General features: G+C 41.8%; 2 protein-coding genes across 3 annotated transcripts in view; one reads left to right on the top strand and one right to left on the bottom strand.

The window, feature by feature from the left end:
• LOC135299148 (uncharacterized) overlaps nt 1-10198 on the bottom strand; it is a 475254-nt gene extending 465056 nt beyond the window's left edge. The window contains exon 1 of the mRNA XM_064417695.1: nt 8377-10198. The gene's annotated coding sequence lies outside the window, so the exon portion shown is untranslated. The remainder of the gene's footprint in view (nt 1-8376) is intronic.
• Nucleotides 1909-19595, top strand: LOC135299147 (histone PARylation factor 1). 2 transcript variants are annotated; one of them, XM_064417694.1, is made up of 8 exons: nt 1909-2061; nt 11466-11625; nt 13523-13709; nt 14200-14298; nt 15333-15483; nt 16209-16296; nt 16894-17066; nt 18846-19595. In XM_064417694.1, exons 1-8 carry the CDS (start codon nt 2059-2061, stop codon nt 18975-18977), a joined length of 993 nt encoding a protein of 330 aa, XP_064273764.1. In that variant the 5' UTR covers nt 1909-2058; the 3' UTR covers nt 18978-19595. The 2 variants fall into 2 exon arrangements, with proteins under 2 accessions (XP_064273764.1, XP_064273763.1); XM_064417693.1 differs by lacking the exon at nt 1909-2061 and adding an exon at nt 10310-10452.
• Nucleotides 19596-19956: the final 361 nt, after the last annotated feature.

The raw sequence follows: 19956 nt of genomic DNA, 5'->3' as shown, positions 1-19956 counted from the left end.
GACCAACTGCAAGGTCCTGCACCTGGGTTGGGGCAATTCAAAGCACAAGTACAGGCTGGGCAAGAACAGACTGAGAGCAGCCCTGAGGAAAAGGACTTGGGAGCGTTTGTGAATGAGGAGGATGACATGACCTTGTAACATGTGCTAGCAGCCCAGAAAGCCAATCACATAGTGGGCTTCATCAAAAGCAGGGTGGCCTGCAGGTCAAGGGAGTTGATTCCACCCATTTTGTTCTTCTGAAATACCATCTGGAGTGCTGCATCCAGCCTGGGGTTCCTCAGCATAAGAAGGACTTAAACGTGTTGGAGCAAGTCCAGAGGAAGACCATGAAGATGACAAGAGGGGTGGAGCACCCTTCCAATGAAGACAGGCTGAGAGAGTTGGAGTTGTTCAGGTTAGAAAACAGAAGGCTCCAGGGAGGCCTTAGAACAGCCTCCAAGTACCTAAAAGGGGCCTACAAGAGAGACAGAGAGGGACCTTTTACACAGGCATGTTGTGATAGGACAAGGGGGAATGGCTTCAAGTAGACAGAAAGTAGGTTTACATTTGGTATTAGGAAGAAATTGTTAACTGTGAGGGTGATGATCACTGGCACAGGCTGCCTAGAAATGCTGTGGATGCCCCATGCCTGGAAATGTTCAAGGGCAGGTTGGATGGGTTTTGAGTCCCCTGGCCTTGTGGAAGGCGTCCCTGCCCATGGCAGGGGAACTGGAACTAGGTGATCTTGAAGGTCCTTCCAATGCAAACCATTCTGTGATTATATGAAAAAAATACTGTTGACCTTTTCTTTAAGAACACTTAAACAGCAAATGCTTTTCTACAGGGTTTCTGAGATGTTATTATGCAATTATATATAACCAAGGTGTTTGACAAAAATTGTACCCTATTTTATTCAATGGCTTAATGCCAGGCGGTCAGCTGAAAGCCATAGCACTTAGCACAACTGAACAAAGGGTCTTGCTCGAACCTTCTAGAAGTACAGGTGCCTACATTCTTTCTTAGACAATTAAAATAATTACTGATCACAATGTTCACATACAGTAATGTATATAATACAATGTCTTAAAATAGGTTAGAATTAACTAGTTTAACTCAATGCATTTTTCTGAGGAGTCTTACGATATTTTGTAAACTTGACAATACATGACTGACAACAGAAACTGAGTACCTAATAGATACCAATTTGAAAAAAATCAGTAGTGCTTAAGTGGGATATTTAGGTGTTTAAGTGGGTAGGTGGCACTCTGAAGACACTGAGACTTTAAAATGTTAGCATTAAAAAGGAGTGGGATTTAGAACATTTTAGTAACATTCAAGATTTTTTTTCTTTACAATTAATGCATTATGCTCCAATTATAGTGAAAGCACAATTAGCAGTAATTCAACAAGTTTTCACAAATCCTTCTTGTAACATCTATCCCATTTGCTGGTTTTCATTTTTTCCCCCTTTTCCTTAACTAGCTCCCTCTAGTTACACAGAATTATTTGACTGATAGAATCAATGTAAGAAGTTTTGCTATTCTCTTAAGCCAGCCTTGTCACTGTAACAAAACAAAACCAGAGTTGTAATTCCCATATAAATGAATGCATTTTCTGTGATGAGGTCCCTGCCTAGCTTCCTCCTTTTCTTTTTCATATGAACTTTTACACCTCTTATCTCTTCTGATAGGCAACAAATGAGAAAGCAGATAAGTAAAAAAAGAAAACTGAATAATTAAGAAAAAAAAAAGAAATTATGCATAAGAAAAGCAGTTATGTTATGTTGTGTTTTGTGAGGTACTACAAATGCTTTAAGCTACTGAAAAATTGTCCTACTGAACAATCCAATTTTTTTGCATTTAGATCTGTTGAAAACTCAGACCAGAAAGACAAGGGTTAAATGGCCAGGAAGCAGGTACAGCTGAGACCCTGCAACCCAACAGCCAGTGCTGATACCTTGGAATGAGCACACTATAAAAGAGAACAAGGCTCCTAGTAAGAAAGCATACAGTTTTTTTTCATAGAGTGACAGCTTTCTGACCTACTTTGGCTTTGTTTGCTTTGTTTTTGTGACCTGCAATGGTAAGAATTTTCATTGGGAGTTGTTTGTTTTCTTAATCTTCTGGCACATGTAATTTAATAAGAGGGTTTTATTCCCTTTTGCTTTGAGAATAAGGAGCTTGTCTTACAATAGCTGGTGTATTTATCTTTTTGCTGAGAAAGCAACAACTGTTGATTAGCAGAGGTACTAGTTAAGTTGTCTTGTGATCAAGTACTACAAGGTATATTAAAAGAAAGTCAAATATAAGGGAGCTGACTGGCAAGATCTGGGTTACTTAGTAGAACCAAAACAATTTAGCTCTAAACAAAAGACAAAATTGTTTGTGCCCTGAGGCATCTTGTATGTGGTGTTCCTAAGCTTAAAACATATTTTTAAACAGAACAGGGAATTATTAAACTGTTTTCTTGTTTAAATACATAATAACATGCAAATGGGATGAAGAGACAGACTGTCCTATGATTTTCCACCAATGCAATGTGAATATTCTTCTCCTGTTTGTTGAAAAAGGTGACATTAATAAACTTAAGAGAGTTGCTAGTCTCTAAACTGGGAAACTGATCTCTTTGGATGTGGAGATTTTAATCTATGTAATCCTGCATGAGACTCTTGATAACTTTGGCTTTTTGCGTGGTACAGTTTGGGGTTTGGTTTGTGGTTTTTTGGTGTTTTGGGGGTTTTGTTTGTGTTACTTTTGGGGGCTGTTTGTGGGTTTTTTTGGGGTTTTTTTTCCTTGCTCTTAGCTGAGGCTGTTTTTTAAGGGTTTTTCTTGTTTTGGGGTGTTAAGGATTTTTCTTTGAGGGAGGTATGTGGTATTTTTTTAAAGCCATCTTAGCTAGCCACTACTACTGAATGTTACCTGAGGAGTTCCTAGGAGGGATTCTGTATGAGCTCACAAGACAGAGGCAATGTCTGTGTACTTTTGTCAGTAAACTATGGAAAAAAAAGAGTGCTTAAAGCTTGGCTTGTGCTGGTAACTAAGTTAGTGGTATACAAAGCTGTCAGACTACTATAAGTGGGTGATCAAATGCAGTTTCATTATATTCAAGAATATCCCTAAGAGCTGTGGGCATTTTTGGCATATTTCAACAGAGACAAAGTTTAAACTTACAAAATCTCAACAAGAAACAGTGATGATGCTAAAGACAATATCCTACTGTGAAAGAAGTACTCATTACCTTCTGGGGCTATTAAGTAGGCTCCTTGAAGTTGAGGAAGCATGTCAGGACCATCCTGTGTGTGAAATGTCTTTTGGGCATACAGTATTTGCAGCTTCCCAGTGGAATCTATCCTAGCTGGGTTACTGCACTAAGAGCAGATTCAGCCCCCTGTGAATGGAGCAGAAAGCCCAAGACTACAGCATCAAGGGGAAATGGCAGGCCCTGCTGTCTCCCAGCCCCATCCCAGTGAGAGAAGGGTTGTTTCCCAACACTGGGCATAAGCCTGCCTTAGCCAGAGTCATTGTCTTTGCATATGCTGTAACCATGGGTGAGGGCTTTAGACAGATTTTCCTGCTGTGGCGCTCGTTTATGGTAGCTTAGAGTAACAAGGCAGATGAAAGATGAATGGGATCACAGAAAAGAGTAGGATGTTTTCTCAGTGCTCCCTGTGTTGGGCAATGCCATGGCACAGCAATTCCAGGTGAGCGTCACAGCTGACTGGTTCCAGACTGGAAAGAATAGAGCTGTGGCAGCTTTAGTGCTGCACCTGAGTTAATTAGTCATGCTCATAGACAGAAAGGGTAACTTATTTGGGAACAGACTGTGCTAATGCTACACAGCCCTAGGCACTGAAGCTGTTAGCTGGGAATGGCACGGTGAGAATATGCGGTGTTTTGTGTTACTAGCTAGCAGAAGTTTACTGTATTGCTACACTAGAAGCCATATGGAGTGGAAACATCTGATCGGGTCTGAGGGAAGAATTTTAAATATGAACACAAGTCTAAAGTTGATGTTATACTTAGTACTGCCTTTAAGACTTGCATTAAATCCAGTTTTTGTTGCTTTTAATGTTTTCTGGTTGCCAGGGTGCCCAGAAAAATACAAGCAGAAAGGTTTCTTACAGAAGTTGCTAAATATAATTGGATTGTTCACCCTAAACCATATACTCAATCCTCAAGTTTAGGGACTCTCGCAGCAATAATAGCTACAAAAGTTATGGTTTGCAAATGGTTTATTGGAAAATCTAGACTACCACCCCTCAGGATGTTAAAACACAAACTGGATTTACCCTGCCCCTGAAGAATTTTGCCTGTCAGTTATAGCCAGCAATTCTGTGTCTTAGACAATAGGAATATGATCAATTCTCCCAACTGAGCTGCTGAGTTCCTGACTCACTCTATCCTAAGCTGAAGTGACTCAGAGCCACAGTTTTCTACCTCCTCACGACATTATTTGTCAGGGGAGGAAGCCAAAGCATACTAGATAAAATGTTAATACCATCAGCCAGAATGTAGGGGATGCATATTATTTCATTATTAGGGTGACAGTCAATGTGAATATCCAGTTACATCAGAATGTGAGACTTGCTCTCAATATGAGGAAACTGTCCTATGAAAACAGGGTCCTGAGCTTCTGAAGACTGGGAGGTGGTGTGTACTAACAGAATATGAAAGACATGCCAGTCTTCTGAGTTACTAATGGTAAAACAATGTATGAAGGGTTTGTCTCGCTGGTAAACATGTTTATCAAGTGTTTCTTCTTGCATATCTGAAATATTAAACCTCACCAAGGGTATCTACAAAGTAGACATTGGTTGTAAATTACTTGCTATTAGGTTACTTTCATTTTTATGAATCAGACAAAAATTTTTCTTTTATTTATTACCTCCAGTGGCACCAACTTGACTTGATACTTTTTTCCTCCTTACCTGTATGCAGTATTTTGTACATATGCAGGCAAGAGTTTAAAGTGACAATTATGGATTAAGAGAACCAGAATACCTATATATGACAAAAAAACCATAACCCCTAAAAAATCTAGTATCTAGATTGCCTGGTTCAATCTATCCTGGCCCCAATAGCTGACCAGAAATAAAACTGGATTAGACTTACTAGCTCTGTGGTTTACTTTCACAAGGGAAAACTTTTTTTTTCAATAGGAATTAACATTAGCAACCTTTTTATAGGAGTAGATTCATTCTTACTTCTCCTAACTTCCTGGAATAATGCATTCAGATGAACTGTGCCTCACTGTGTTTCAAACATACATGGCTGTACTTCCAAGTAAACCAGGCAATTTAGTACATCTATGACCATCTGTAAAATTTAACTGGTGCTTATGGCAAATGGTCCTATATAAATTGCAGTTCCATACAACCACAGAACTAACAAGTAATTTCAATGCAGAATCTGTTCTGTGTTCCAAGCACTCATAATTTATGTGATCAGAATGGTTTCCCTGTATTCAAATTAGAGCAGAAAGAAAGGGTTTGGCTTGCAGTAAAATACCACTGCCACCATAAAATCATAGTCTACTGGTAGCTGCCAGATCTAAATAATAGTGGTTCAAATGCTGGATTACAGCAGTATCAAGCTGTCAGTTTACACTCTTGTCAAAAGCAGTTATTGCAAGGCTCACCGAATTGATGTCTAAATAATATTAATTTATATTCTGAAATATCTGTCTTACTTCCAGTCCTTCACAGAAGGACTACTGTTTTCTTCACCCATATTCTTTTTTAAACATTCACAACACAAAGTGTCCTGAAGCCTCTAGGCTGTCTCAGGAAATACATGTCCTGCAGTATCATGATCAATTTTCTCCCAGTTATGACTTCCCCTCTGCACTGTATTCTTTCATTTATCCTGGTGTATGTAGCCTTCCTTGCAGAACTGCAAGGGGAGCTGGCAGGGATCCAGGACAACCTGTCAGCACAAGCAGCAGTGAGGTGATGAGTCAGCAGAGGCACTGTGTGTCTTTGCGCTCTGCTGCAGCACCGCTCGCTCCCAACCCTCCCGGAGACAAGCCTTGGCTTTGACCTTGAAAAGTGTCCACAGCTCCTGCTCATCCTTATTTTGATGAAAAGGAGGATGTGTCCTTCAGTGAACCTGAAAATGTGCAGCTGCCCTACAGAAGCTAATAACCCAAGGAACAAGAGGCTCTATGTGATCTGAGGATTATGCGAGGCTTAACCTGAGAACAAGGCTGGCAGTTTTGTAAAACAATTCAGTAAGAACTATCACATAAACTGCAGTGTTAAAACTATTTTAAAATAGAATAATTTCACTGCATTTGTGCCACACTGCATTCACTGCATCCCCAAAGTGATAGCTGTACACAGAAAAATCCAGCAGCTACTACATAAACTGTGATTACCTAGAATAAGACAAAATTATCTAGGATTCAGAAATAAGATGTCCTCATTGAAAGGACATCAATGTGGCCACTTGTATATTAAGGTATTTTGGTCTCCATTCTTTATACCGCTTTTTTAATAAAAAGAATTTAAATGGCTCCCTCTTGTGTCAAGAGAAATGCAGTACCATTTTGGCAAAAATCTAGTCCTTGAGCAGAAATTAGATTTTATCTATATTTATACTGCATAGTCTAGTTTATCAGTGTGTTGTGGTGACTGAGGAGAACTGAACACATGTATCCCTTGCTGCTCAGGTACTCTTTGAAACTACCTAAAATAAGTACCATGATCTTTCAGCTGCACATGATGAAGGGTAGGGAAAAATAGCTTGTGAAACATATGTATTGCATGCCATCTTATTTGCTAATGCAGTCTAGACTAGATAGAGATCTTGTCTTGGAGATCCCTGTCCTTAAAGATCTTTAACAGCTCAGCACAGAATATCTGGATCAGTGTAGCTTAGTTTACTTGTGGTGTCTTTCACAGGTGAGCAAATCTTCCCTTGTAAAGGGTGGGAGGAAAGCAATGAACTCTGACAGAAAGTTCTGAGCACAAAAGAGTCAGTGAATGGCAGTGAGGAAGGAAAAAACTTATTTCAACAATCCTGCAAGTCTCCTTTCCTTCTTTCTAGTACCTGCTAGCTGATAAAGTTTATTGTTCTGGCTTTTGAATCATGAAAGCTTTTTCCACAATAATTAATACCTATAAAACTCTGAAATTGAAAACTGAGAGGGTTGATTTTTGGTGGGGTTTTTTTTGGTTGTTTTTTTTTTTTTTTTTTTTGCATAGCATGGAGCATACTTTGGCAACTTTGGATATTAAGCAATAATATTGGAAATTAACATGGAGGAGGAAAAATACTTATAGGACACTGAAGTCTTGCTAACCTCAAGAGGCAAATAAAATGTATCAGGAAATATGTGTGTGTATACACAGGAAGTATCTACAATAGCTTTTGAGAAGGCAGGTCCGAAAAGCTTTGTTTCAAGGAAACATGCTTCACTTCTGTAGTTTCTCACAAAATCTTTTCCTGTAGTTATAATTTAACAAAACAAAAACAATCTAAACAAAAAGAAACTAGGCCCACTTCAGAGTGGGACTAATCATACTGATGACTGGAGAGTTTGATAAAGCTGCTGTGCCGATAATTATCTTGAGATAATCTCAGTTTATCCTGATTCAGAAGTCTGGAGGTACATGCATAGGAGGCTATGCTTTCTGGCTTGAAAGGGAGGCTTTGAAATACTGCTGCAGCCATTTATCCTTTGTAAAAAGTCTTCCCTGTTATAGCCTTACAGGTTGTTACCAGAATGAATGGAAACATGACCACCAATATCAAATTATATATTCTTTTCAAATCTAAGACTTCAAATCCTCCTCCAAGTAATTTTTTCTTACTTCTCATACAGAAGGAGTTACCACTTGTTCACAGAGAAGAAAAAACTACTATGGTGGACAGAATGATCATTCAGTATCTTGGCATTTCTTGTTTGAGGGCCTCTACAGTGGCATCCCACAATCTATTTCCACGTTTCAGAGAAGAACTGCTGAGGGTAGACTTAACTGAAGAGAAACTGAAAGGGTTTATTGAATCTAAAGTGTGTTCTTTGGTTCCAAACTGCTGTTTGGAAAAGACCTCATCAGCTGCCACCTGGGACTAGATACATCTAAACTAAAAAAATATTCTTTTTATCTATTCAGCCATGCAAAGTTACTTTTCTGAACATCACCACGATCACAATCTTAGTGGAACTGAGCTACCTGCCTCATATTTTAAGGCTGAAAAGACAGGATGAGGTAACTGAGCATTTCATTACCTATTTCTTTTGAGGTACTCATTCCAAAATGGTTTGGAAGGTACTTATAAAAAGACTGAGTTGCACGATATACATACACACATAAAAGTATTTTAAAAATCACATTTTATCTTAAGTATGGCCAAACACTGGTACTCTTAACCTATAATCTAGTGGCTGGAGTACCTGCCTGGAAAGTGTAAGAGACCAGGATTCTCAGATGGAGAACATTTTGCATCTTCCTCCCTGGATTATGCATTTTTTTTCTTTCATGGGTGATTTCCAAACTGTGGGCTGTTCTAGAAGAGAGGTGCTCTTGGAATCTTTAATAGCTCGTGTGGAGAAAAGAATAAAAAAAATTGATTGATCAATAAAGCTCATGAGCTGTATCTTCAGTGGTAAAAACACTCCGAGTTAGGCTTTAGACACCTAGCACTAGCATTAAGTCAGTATAGGAGTATTTTTCTAGTCAGTTTGCATTCTTTCCAGGATAAATGTCTTGTGAGGTATTGGCATATCTAAAATGGGGGTCACTACAATTTATTTGATGCTTACTTCTGTTTCAATGCTGTAATGCAAAATATTGTAGGAGGCAAAAGTCAAGCTCTTTAAAAGTGGAAAACTTTGAAAAGCTGCTGCTTTCTTCTTGACTCAAAGTAAAGGTAGATGCTTTCATGCTGACCTTATTTACTTGTTTTTCCTTTGGGTGACATTTCCTCTAGCCTCCAAGGTTTTGTATAGTAGAAATTGTGAGTGAGACTCATAATTCAATTTTAGAAAGCATTTCCCAAAGAAACCTCAGGCTAGTGCTCTTGACACTTTTCAGAAAGAAAATTAGGTTTGTGGTTTCTTAGTAAGCTTTTGTGCCTCGTTTCTGCTTAACCTCAGGCAATGAAATGTAAATTGTTAAACAAGGTTTGGATGTGAAATTTAATATTCCTTCCTTGTGTATGCAGGATTTTGGTAAGCAAACAGGTATGCTGATTTAAACAATTTTTCCATTTGAGAAAGGAGACTTTGATGCAGACTTTGTTCTGCATCTACATCATGCCAAACCTTGCTGGTTGATGTACAGACAGTACCATCAGTCAGGCTCAAGTTTCCTGTGACTTGTGTGTAACTCTTAAAAGTGAATGCTGCAATCTGACTTAACATCGAGCTTTTGTGTGAGTCGTACAGCTGTCAGGTGGCTGAAACGCACTGCAGCGTATTCCTAGACCTAAGCTAACAATCTATACCACAGCAAGTATTTACAGCCTTAACAGACTGCAGGATGAAAAGATCTCGTGGTATTTATCTATGCCGTACGCGCATCTTTCGTTCTGGCAGGCGCTGTGAGTTCACCAACTCCTGTAGCTTAACTACATACAATTTCTTTAAATAAACCCACTGCGATCTCACTCACTGAAACAAAAAAAGTGAAGGTTTATAAATAACCAGCTTCCCCTGCCGCCTCCGGAGCCGCTGGTTCCGCAGGCCCTCTCCTATGCAAAGCACTGGAGCAGCGCAAGCGGATGTTGCATAACGGGATCATGGGCTGCTCCAAACTGAGGAGCGCTCCCGCGCGTGGCGGTCCCACACGGCTGCCTCGGCTCTTTCACTGAACAGAAGCTGTGATGCTGCTTTTATATTCCTGGCAGCTGGCAATTGCTAAAGCAGAAGATTAGGGGATTGGGCCTTTTTTTTTTTTTTTTCCATTTGTACTGAAAACCTGTAATGCTTCCTCTCCTATGCCTTTATCTCTATAGGAGATAATAACATTTCAGTACATCTCTTCCTCTGTGTGATCCAATACACCACCCTAACTCATAGGAATTTGCACGTATATGTAAACAGGATTTTTTTAAAAAAACTAGCCTAGAAAGCGGATCTATGCGGTGTATCTACCGCTGAGGGAACATGGCGGTGAGTTCCCGACTTGTCTCCAGCACCAGCCGCATTCGCCATGGGGGTGAGCGGCGCTCCTTGTCGTTCCCCCGTCGCTGCTCCCTGGCCCTGTGGCCGCTGTGCGGGGCTGCCACAGCCGGGGCTGCCACAGCCGGGGCTGCCACAGCCGGGGTGCCGCCCCGCGCCCCTCACGCTCCCGGCCCCTCACGGCCTCTCGCGGCCGCCGCGCGGGGCCGGCCCCGGCGCTGGCGCGGGGCTGCGCAGGCGCGGCGCGCGCAGTGTCGCGGCGGGCGCGCGGGATGCGGGCGGCGGGAGCGCATGGCAGGTGGCGGGAAGCGGCGGCCGCGCGGCGCGGCGGGAGCGGCCGGAGAGCAGGTGGGGCGGCGGGGACGGGGACGCGGCCCGGGCGGCGGGCACCCGCCTCCGAGGGCCGGCGCGGGTCCCGGTGCTGTGTGCCGGCCCTCTGTGTCCTTGCCCCTCGTTCTGGTTCGCTCGGTGGCTCTGGGGGCAGTCTCGGGGCCCCGCGCTCGGGGTGCGCTGGGCCCACCGGCCGCCGCATCATCCCGGCGGGACCGCGCTGGGAACGGGCACACAACCCGGCTTTCCTGGCAGCGGCCCTGCTTCAGGGATGCTCTCTTAAGAATAGGAAAAAAACCTTGTTGCTTCTTTATTTATTTTATTTTTTATGTTCTTTCAGATGAGGGAATAGCGATTCCTACGAATTCATGGAGACTGATGTGGGAATGGGGTGGTTGAGGCTGCTGCCCCAGTAGAGTGTGCCTGTGTGGATCATTTCCTAGCTGCGTCACCTCACATAACATAATTTTTAAAAGCAGCTTCACTTCTAAGCTGCTTCTAAAATGCTGCACTGAAAACTGTAGTAGTTGTGATGTTGAATAGCACGGTAGTTAAAATAGTAGAGACCAGGGGATTTTTGCTGTATAATTTAATTTGACAAAATAGTCCTACTTTGAGCTGTTTGTAAAACACAAGAACATATTGCATGCTGTCTGCAGTGTGCTTGGAAATAGTCATTTTAGAACAATGTAGAATTAGATTAAACTTTAGGATTGCTTGCTGCTTTGCTTAATTAACTAACAGAAGTTCTTCTGTTGATTATATTGGCCCATTAATATCAAAGTAGCAGTTTGCTACTGCAGACATGTTTAGTACATTTGTCAGACTGCACTTTTAATGGGTTCTGTCCAAAACGGATGTTCTAGGCTGTACATACACTGCTTTAACTAACAAACATGTCCTAATGGATCTAATTCTTGTTCCTCCATTAGTATAAAAGCTTTGTAGACTCCTTTGGTGGAGCTGAGAGAAAGCAATTAACTCTGTTTTGGGTTGGATTTTTGATTTTTGGGGTTTTTTTTAATCTACAGAGTGAAAAAAATGGAGCTGTCAAGAAGAGAAGATCAAACCAGGCAGATGTTCCTGATAGTCTTTGCCAAGAAGCAGAAACATGCTATCGGCTTAGACTGCCTGAGGACTTCTACCAGTTTTGGAAGTTTTGTGAGGAACTAGATCCTGAGAAACCAAGTGGTGAGATTTTAAATTTTGCGTCTTCTAACTTTCACTCCCAAAAGCAGCCTCAAAGCAGGCAAACTGGAGTTGGTCAGATGCATTTTAATGAAGCTTCAGCTTTTCACTTGAGATGAGGGATATTTCCATGAGTGTAAACTAAAACATTGGCTATAATCACCAAGATGTACACTTCAGGCTTTCTAAAATGTACTGAAGTTGTGAAATGTAAAGGGACTAAATGTGGTCTAAATCTGCCTTTCTCACAGGTGCATTTAAAATGTTTAGTATGGAACCCAAGTTTCCTCATGTATCATGGTTTAATCCCAGTCAACAACTAAGCACCATAGAAGCACTTGCTCACTCCCCCTTGGTGAGAGAGAATTGAAAGGGCAAAAGTGAGAAAACATGTGGGTTGAGCTGAAGACAGTTTAATAGGGAATGCAAAAGGCACAAGCAACGCAAAACAAGGAATTAATTCACCACCTCCCATGTGCAAGCAGGTGTTCAGCCATCTCCAAGAAAGCAGGTCTTTGTCATGCTGAGCATGATGCCATATGCTGTGGCATATCCCTTTGGTTATTTGGGATCAGCTGTCCCAGCTGCATCCCCTCTCAGCTTCTTGTGCACCCACAGCCCCCTCGCTGGTGGGATGAGAAATTGAAGACTTTAACTTAGTGTAAGCACTAATAAATCTGTGTTTCAACCTCTTCAAGTTAATTATGTAACAGAATGTGGCATCCCTGTGTGCTCTAGAAATGACTGTGTCTTTCAGAGTCAGAATGGTTTGGGTTGGAAGGGACCTTTCAAGGTGATCTAGTCAAACCCCCTACACTGAGCAGGGACATCTTCAACAGAGCCAGGTTGCTCAGAGATGGGCCCAGCCTTAAATGTTTCTAGGTCATCCACTGTGTCTCTGGGCACCACCCAGTGTTTTACCACCTGCATCATCATGCTTTTTTTTTCCTTGTATTTAGTCTGAATCTACCCTGTTTTAGTTAAGCATCATTAATTATCCCTTGTCCTCTTGCTACAGGCCCTGCTAAAATGTTTGTCTTTACCTTCAATACCTAAAGTACTGAAAGGCTGCAGTCAAGTCCCTGGAGCCTTTTGTTCTCCAGACTGAACAGCCCTCTCAACCCATCTTTATAGGAGAGTGCTCTTGGCCTCTGATCATCTTCATGACCCTGTTCTGGACCCATTCCAGCAGACGCATGACTTTGCTGTGCTGACAGCCCTGGAGCTGGATGCAGCACTGCAGGTGGGGTCTGAGCAGAGGGGAGAATCTGGCTGCACTACTCTGGATGCAGCCCAGGACATGTTTGGCTTTCTGGGCTGGGAGTGCTCATGGCCAGGTCATGTCCAGCCTCTCACCCACCAACACCCCCAAGTCCTTCTGGCAGGGCTGCCCTCCATGTGTTCATCCCCAGCCTGTGCTGATACCAGGGGCTGCCCTGACCCAGGTGCAGAGCTTTCCAAGACCAGGTCTTGTTAAACTGGAAGAGATTCCTATGGGCCCAGTACTTGAGCTTGTCCAGGTCCTTTGGGATGGCATCCCATCCTTCAGAAGCATCATCTGCACCCCTCAGCTTGGTGTCATCTGCAAATTTGCTGAGGTTTGCTGATCCAGTCTTATGTACTTGATAAAGATGAATATTGAACAATACTGGTCCCAGTACAGAGCCCTGAGGGACACCGTCATCACTGATCTCCATCCTGACATTGGACTGTGGCTGGATGGCTACTTTTCATTAAAATGTAGTAATAGCTCTTCAAGGAAAACTATCTGGATAAAACAATTCTTAGCTTTCCTTGTTTAGTAAATAGTGTGTGACTGAATTTATGGAAACTTGATACCTGAGCAACACCGGGAACTTCCTGGTCTGGACGTGCACATGATTCGTGGTTTGCTTTTCAGATGCACTTGTGTCAAGTGTTGGACTTAAGCTGGTTGGACCATATGATATTCTTGCTGGAAAACACAAAAAAGCAAAAGCAACAGATGTGAACTTCAATCTTCATTGGAGATTCTTCTATGATCCTCCAGAATTTCAGACTATACTTGTTGGGGATAGCAGAACACAGTATCACATGGGATATTTCAGGTACTTTATTTCCTGTGTGCTCTTGCTCCACTACAACTATGCATAGCTTTTGTCCTCTTTTTCCACTAAACATAACTTGTGTGCTGTCACCAAGCAAGAATCTTTCTTTTTTATAGTAGGACATTAACACATGGCTTTATCTTTTTATTTAAAAAGTTTGCAGGAGCAGGAGTTGAAGACTAGATTTAAATACTTATTATTAAATACTTACTCCTCCAGCCATCCAGAGCACCTTCACTCACTAATCTTTAACTTTTGCCATGATACTGAGAAGGAAATCAACTTACCAAAAGGAAATGTGTATTCTCTCTGCATGTATGGATGCAAGCTCTTTTCAAAGCTTGCTGTAAGATTTTAGAGCTTTAGATCTAAGGGCATTTCTTGGTGGAGTTCTGAAGGAGACGGCAGCATTTGCAGGAGGAGGCAAATTTAGTTCTACTTTCAAATAGGACACAGCATGACTATTTTGTGTGTACTTTTTCATCAATAGGGATGTGCCAGATGAGCTCCCAGTGTGGGTTGGTGCAAATGAAGCGAAGAAGGGTTGTGTGATTTCACAAGTTGGTGATAATGTCTTTGCTGCAGTCAAGTAAGGTTTATATTTACTTTTATTTACAAAGAACAGAATAGAGAGAAATTGTTAATTGGGAGGTGGAATGTGGAATAATGAGGCTAACATTACATATATTTCTTAAGAAACCCTCACTTACTTTCTGTCCCTGTTGGCAAGTTTTAAGATTCTCTCAGAAGACGTTGTAGGCTTTTTAACAGTGTTTTCCTTTCAGAACTAAAATAAATGAGTGTTCATTACATTCTTCCTTAAATATATTGGCAGTGACAGGCTCTAAATTGGAAAAAATACCCACTGGATACGTTAAAATAATTTTGTAAGTAGAGAAAGGTCATCTCAAACAGTGGTGAAGGAAATCTGAGTATCATAGTAAATTAATAGCATCTGGCTCTTGTTCTTGACTACATAAAGATACATTATTTTTGTATAGAATTAATATCTACAAGAAGTACTATTTCTGCCCTGTGGCAGGATAACACTGATGTGGATATGTAGTTCAGTCTGATTCATGGAACTTTACATGTTCCTGCATCAGGAATGTAAACAACTGACCTCATCCCTGCCAGTTAAAAATGGAAAGCTCTCTAAGGACAGACACGTGTCAGTCAGTGAAAGCAGACTGAAGAATGGCTTCTGCAAAAGAGCCCTTGTGCACTGCAGGGTTAAACAAGGACATTTGTTTTGAAAGTACCATGGGGAAGCTCATAAATATGTATTTGTGTGCATGACTTGGATGACAAATGGTGTATATGGCACGGGAACAGCAAACTGAATTCTTAAGATAGAAAGATGAACAGTTACTGAGGCTGGGAGAACTTTCAGCACCTGCAGATTGCATAAGCTAGATTGTAATGCAGGTAGAGATAAGAAAAGCCCAAGTACTAGATGTGCCAAACTATTTTCTTGCCTCCTCTTAAGAAGCTTGCATTTTCAAGTCTCTATATAAAGAAACACAGGACTGCTAATCTTTGTTGTTAAGATCTAGAGGTTTAACATTTAAAAAGGCTATTAATTTTTTTGTTGTTTTCTTGACATGCTTCATCTGTTTGCAGATTATTTTTGTCAAAAAAACTTAAGGAAGTGGCTGATAAAAAGAAAAATGCTGTTTTGAAAGACATAGATGAAAAGCTAACAAGAACAGCAAAAGAACTGGGTTATTCTCTGGAACAAAAAACCCTGAAGATGAAACAGAGAGATAAGAAAGTATGGCTTTCCTCATCTACTGGAGAGAACTAAGTTCTGTTAAATTTTTTTTCATTTACTTCCTGTTTGTGTTTTTCCATCCTTTTAGTCAGTAAGGATGCTACATTAGGAATTTCCAAAGGTAATCAGCTCTCTATAAAACTTCAAAAGAGGGAAGATTACTACAGGTGTGTTCCAAATAATAGGATGTAATAAAAACACCTTACTCTTGTAAATAATAGCTTTGCATTCAATTAAAAACGATACAAGAACAAATCACCACCAAGAAAAACCTCAGTAAGCCCAGTAATCTAAAAACTGGAACAAATAGAGGCCATGGAAAAAACTTTAAATGGAAGATTGTTCTAAATAGTGGGGTTGGATCTGTTAGAAACAGGACCATGAAGGATGATATGGATGATAATAACAGAGATTTTTTGCATACCTATTAAAAATAATTATGGTAGGAGGGGACTAAACGAAAGGGGTACAATGCAACACAAGTGACTGCAAGGGTTCCTAGAATTCAGAATTTCACTGAAATGGCATTTCCAGTTATTTCAAACTTACAGTACTTGAAATTAATTGCAGTATAATTTGAAATTTAAGTTGATGTCCTGGAGGCAGGACACCATGTTAGGTTTGACCACCAGCAGTCAGGTGTTAGTGTTTAATGAGATGAGATTTTTTTTAGGTCATAGTACTGCCTTAGGGTGCTATGTTCCATTTTCTGTCTCTTTATTCAGGTGGTGACCAAAGCATTTCATGGAGCAGGCCTAGTTGTTCCTGTAGACAAAAATGATGTTGGATACAGAGAACTTCCTGAAACAAATGGTAAACATCCTGTTTACTATATCTCTCTGCTTTTTTGAAGAAAACACCCCTCAGTAAAAAACAAACTGCATTAATGTTTTCTACTTTAAAAATTTGACTGATGGGAGTAAAATGTAGAAGTCCTCACCATCACTCTTGACCTCAAAATATTGTCATTAAAGGAACCAGATGAGACTCAATGAAACATGCTAAATCTGAGAAGAGAGAATGCCTGAAGAAGTAGTTTAGATGATCTTTTCTTTTGTATTGTCAAAGCCATGCAGGAAGTAGAGCAAAAAGCTGATCTACATTCAGGGATGTGTAGGTTTATTTGTTATCCACCCTCTTCTTCCAGTGTCATTTTAACCAGAATCAGTTTCTTGATGAAACTGCAGCACACAAGTGCTTGCCTCCCTTTGTGAGGAACTGAGAGGGATGGGCATGGGGCAAGAATGAGCTTCCAAGGAAAGGGGGAAGCTTCACCAGCAGTTCAGGGTGTGCCCACTTGCATTATGTGTAAGTGTGGCACATGGGTATAGTTTTGCCACAGAATACTTCTGTGCAATATTAAATTTCTTTATTTAAGCATCTAAATGTCTGCTTTTGGTTTTTTTGCAGCTAATCTTAAAAAAATTTGCAAGGCCATTGTTGATGCACCGACTGATGAGGAGAGAGTGAAGGCCTTTGCACCCATTCAAGAAATGCTGACCTTTGTTCAGTTTGCTAATGATGAATGTGATTATGGAATGGGGTACGAGCTGGGCATGGACCTGTTTTGCTATGGATCACATGTGAGTACTACAACAATCAAACTTCATGAAATCATGCATTATTTCATACATGGGCTAGAAGTTGTTCTGCTGCAGATTAATTATCCCTAGGAATCGTAGAGGTCTACGAAAGTATTCTTAATTCATGAAGACTGTTCAAAAGTCACACAACATCATTCCATATTGAATTTAAGATTGTGTGTATGAAGGCCCAATCCTGCAATCCAGAAGCAGAGTGTGAAGTACCTGATTCAAATACACTGAATAGCTGGAGTCCCCTGTCCCCAGCTACTTGTATAGGCACCCATATTCAACCAGACCAAGAAACAGCCTGGTGCTTGTAGTAACCCCAGCTGGAAGAATGAGAACCCAGGTGAGCTGCCTGGCTGCACTGCCTAGGGCACCTCCCACCTGGAGTCTCCTCCCTAGTTTTCTGCTAACAGTGACCATCGTCAGTAAGGGGATTGAATTAATAGCACTTACTGCACATCAAAATCATACTTAATCCTTTTTGTTCTGTATTTGCTACTGGCCTGCTGATGAAAAGGGTCATGGCTGCAGTTAGTCAATGGCTAGAAAATAACACATGAAGTTTCAACATCAATCTAATATGAATGGGTCATCATAGAAACACACCAGAAAACAGCTGCTTCTAGTAAAACTAGTATTGGCTAAGTGGTGCTCCAGAGTATCATGGGAAAGATAAGTTTTTTGATATGAAATGTAGGCCCAAAAGAGCTGTGCTGATTACTGGTTAAGACACTTAGCCATTGAAATGTATGAAAACTGACTGCTCTTGCCATACGCTGTTAAATTAGTAATGTGTTTCTTAGATTTCATGCCCTGCTCTCTTTAAGTTCCATGAGTATCTGAAAATGTGCTCATTTAGAAACCTTTTAGAGATTAGGCTGCTTCAGCTGCTTAAATCCTTTCTACAACTGGAAGGGCAGTGAAGGAAACGGTTACTCCTGTTTTTCTGAGTAGGTGGAAGCAAATACTCATCTTCCAAGCTTTGTGCTTCTCAGCACATGAGACTAACCACTGACAAAGTCCTGCAGTGAAAAACTGTGTTTACAGTACTGTCATGTGTCATGTCTGTTTTACACTGCAGCTTGTAACACCTGTAACTTTGTGGCCGTTTTCTAGAATTAGAAACCTTCATCTTCTAGTTTAGTAAACGGAAGAAACAGTGGCTGCACACATATTTTGCTCAGTTAGGTCCCCGCCTGTCTTGGAGCTCCTGCTTGGAGCTGTTTTCCAGTTCTGACTGGAGCCTTCCTGTCCCTTTGCTTACAGAGCCAGAGAAACACTGACACTTTATCTGTAGCCCAAGACACAGAGAAGAACTTGAATCATCCCCTTTGTTTGAGAGATACAATGGACTTACATGTACAATAATGATTGTAAATGCTAAATATGCTCTGATGTTTATACATTTGAAGTTCTTAAATGGTTACTGTAAGTACCACTGTAATCCGCTCAAACTGTGGGGTGGGACAAGACATGGGACTGTGACAGGACAGGGGACTTCACCTGCAGGCTCCAGCTTGGGATGCTGTAGCGAGCAGGATCATCATCTCTTGCACTGCCAACACTCATTTCTCTCCCTGCGGCAGCTCGGGCACCCTGCCTGCCCTTGCTGTGGCTGTCACCGGTGCAGGATGGGGATGTGTTCAGGCATTTTGGGAGGGCTTGAAGGGCGCAGTGTGAATGGGGCAGGGCCAGGAGGTGGGGCTGCTCCCGGAATTAACAAAGCCGCTGGGGCCGAGAGTGGATCTTGTTTTCGCTTCTCTCCTGCAGTACTTCCACAAGACAGTGGGCCAGCTGCTGCCCCTGGCTTACACGCTGCTGAAGAGGAACCTCTTTGCCGAAATCATCGAGCAGCACCTGGGCAACCGGCGGGAGGAGGGCCTGGATCGCCTGGCGCCCTGAGCCGGGCACGGGGGCTGCGGCTGGGGCGGCCCTGTGCGCCCGGGACCGGGCTTGTCTGTGTGTCTGTGGGTCTTTTTGTACTTGGTGGCGGTGTCCCCTCGGTCAGTAAAGGTTTTCTAAGGAACGCGCTGCTTCCCGCTGCTGGCTGCGCACGGCGGGCCCGGGGCGGGGAGCGGGGCTGAGGAGCTGCGGGGGCTCCAGGGTAGCACGGCGGGGCCAGGCCGCTGCCCACGTCCCTGCTCCAGGTGATGGTTCTGCCCTTCTCCATTTCTCCAGTTGTGTCCTGCCCCTCAGGTAAAGCATTCCTTACTGCAGCATTCCCTTCTGTGGCAAAGCACTATCCCTGCTCCTGCGCTGCTGGAGCTGGTTCAGGTGGGAGGAAACTGATGGGATGAAGGAAATGCTAACTGACATTGCAAGAGAAATTAGGAATTCCACTGCAGTTGCTACCTTGCTAATAAGAAGCCATCTCCAGTTTTAAATATTTAAAAATTAAACCCAAGTGATTTTGTACAAGGTGCAAATTAATTGCGTTCAAGGTCCTTAGTCCCCACTTCTTGTTACTGCACTTGCAGGTGTATTCTCTGACAGTTAATTAAAGTAACAGTTTACAAACAATGGGAAATAACATTTGCTCTTACTCAACAGCCCTGCCACCATCCAGCGACTTGCCTTCCATTGTAGCAATTCACATTAGTACTAATGACAGCAATAACAATTACTACTGAAAGATTATAGGCCAGTAGCACCATGCTAAAATGCAAGTCGTTCCTGCTCTTTTAAGCAAAGGATTGTCAGTTACATGTTACTTTATGGTAGAAGGGAGCAGTGGAGGTACAATGTAGGTTAGAGTGCTGCAAAAGTGAGTTTCAAATGCACAGGGTAATCACATGCTACAGCTACTAGTGTACATTTGACAACTTTACCCCCTTCATTCAGCATATTAATGTCCCAATTATTCAAGCACAGACGTACAGGC

The sequence above is a fragment of the Passer domesticus genome, chromosome 4, assembly GCF_036417665.1.
Source record: "Passer domesticus isolate bPasDom1 chromosome 4, bPasDom1.hap1, whole genome shotgun sequence".
NCBI classification, from domain to species: Eukaryota; Metazoa; Chordata; class Aves; order Passeriformes; family Passeridae; genus Passer; species Passer domesticus.
Note: the sequence above shows the minus strand (reverse complement) of the source record. Positions and strands in the feature narration are given on the sequence as shown.

Coding starts and splice junctions, on each gene's coding strand:
- LOC135299147 (XM_064417693.1), top strand. CDS start 10,396: ATGGCAGGTGGCGGGAAGCGGCGGCCGCGCGGCGCGGCGGGAGCGGCC. Junction 13,710..14,199: donor TATCACATGGGATATTTCAG/GTACTTTATTTC, acceptor TTTCATCAATAG/GGATGTGCCAGATGAGCTCC. Junction 17,067..18,845: donor TGTTTTGCTATGGATCACAT/GTGAGTACTACA, acceptor TCTCTCCTGCAG/TACTTCCACAAGACAGTGGG.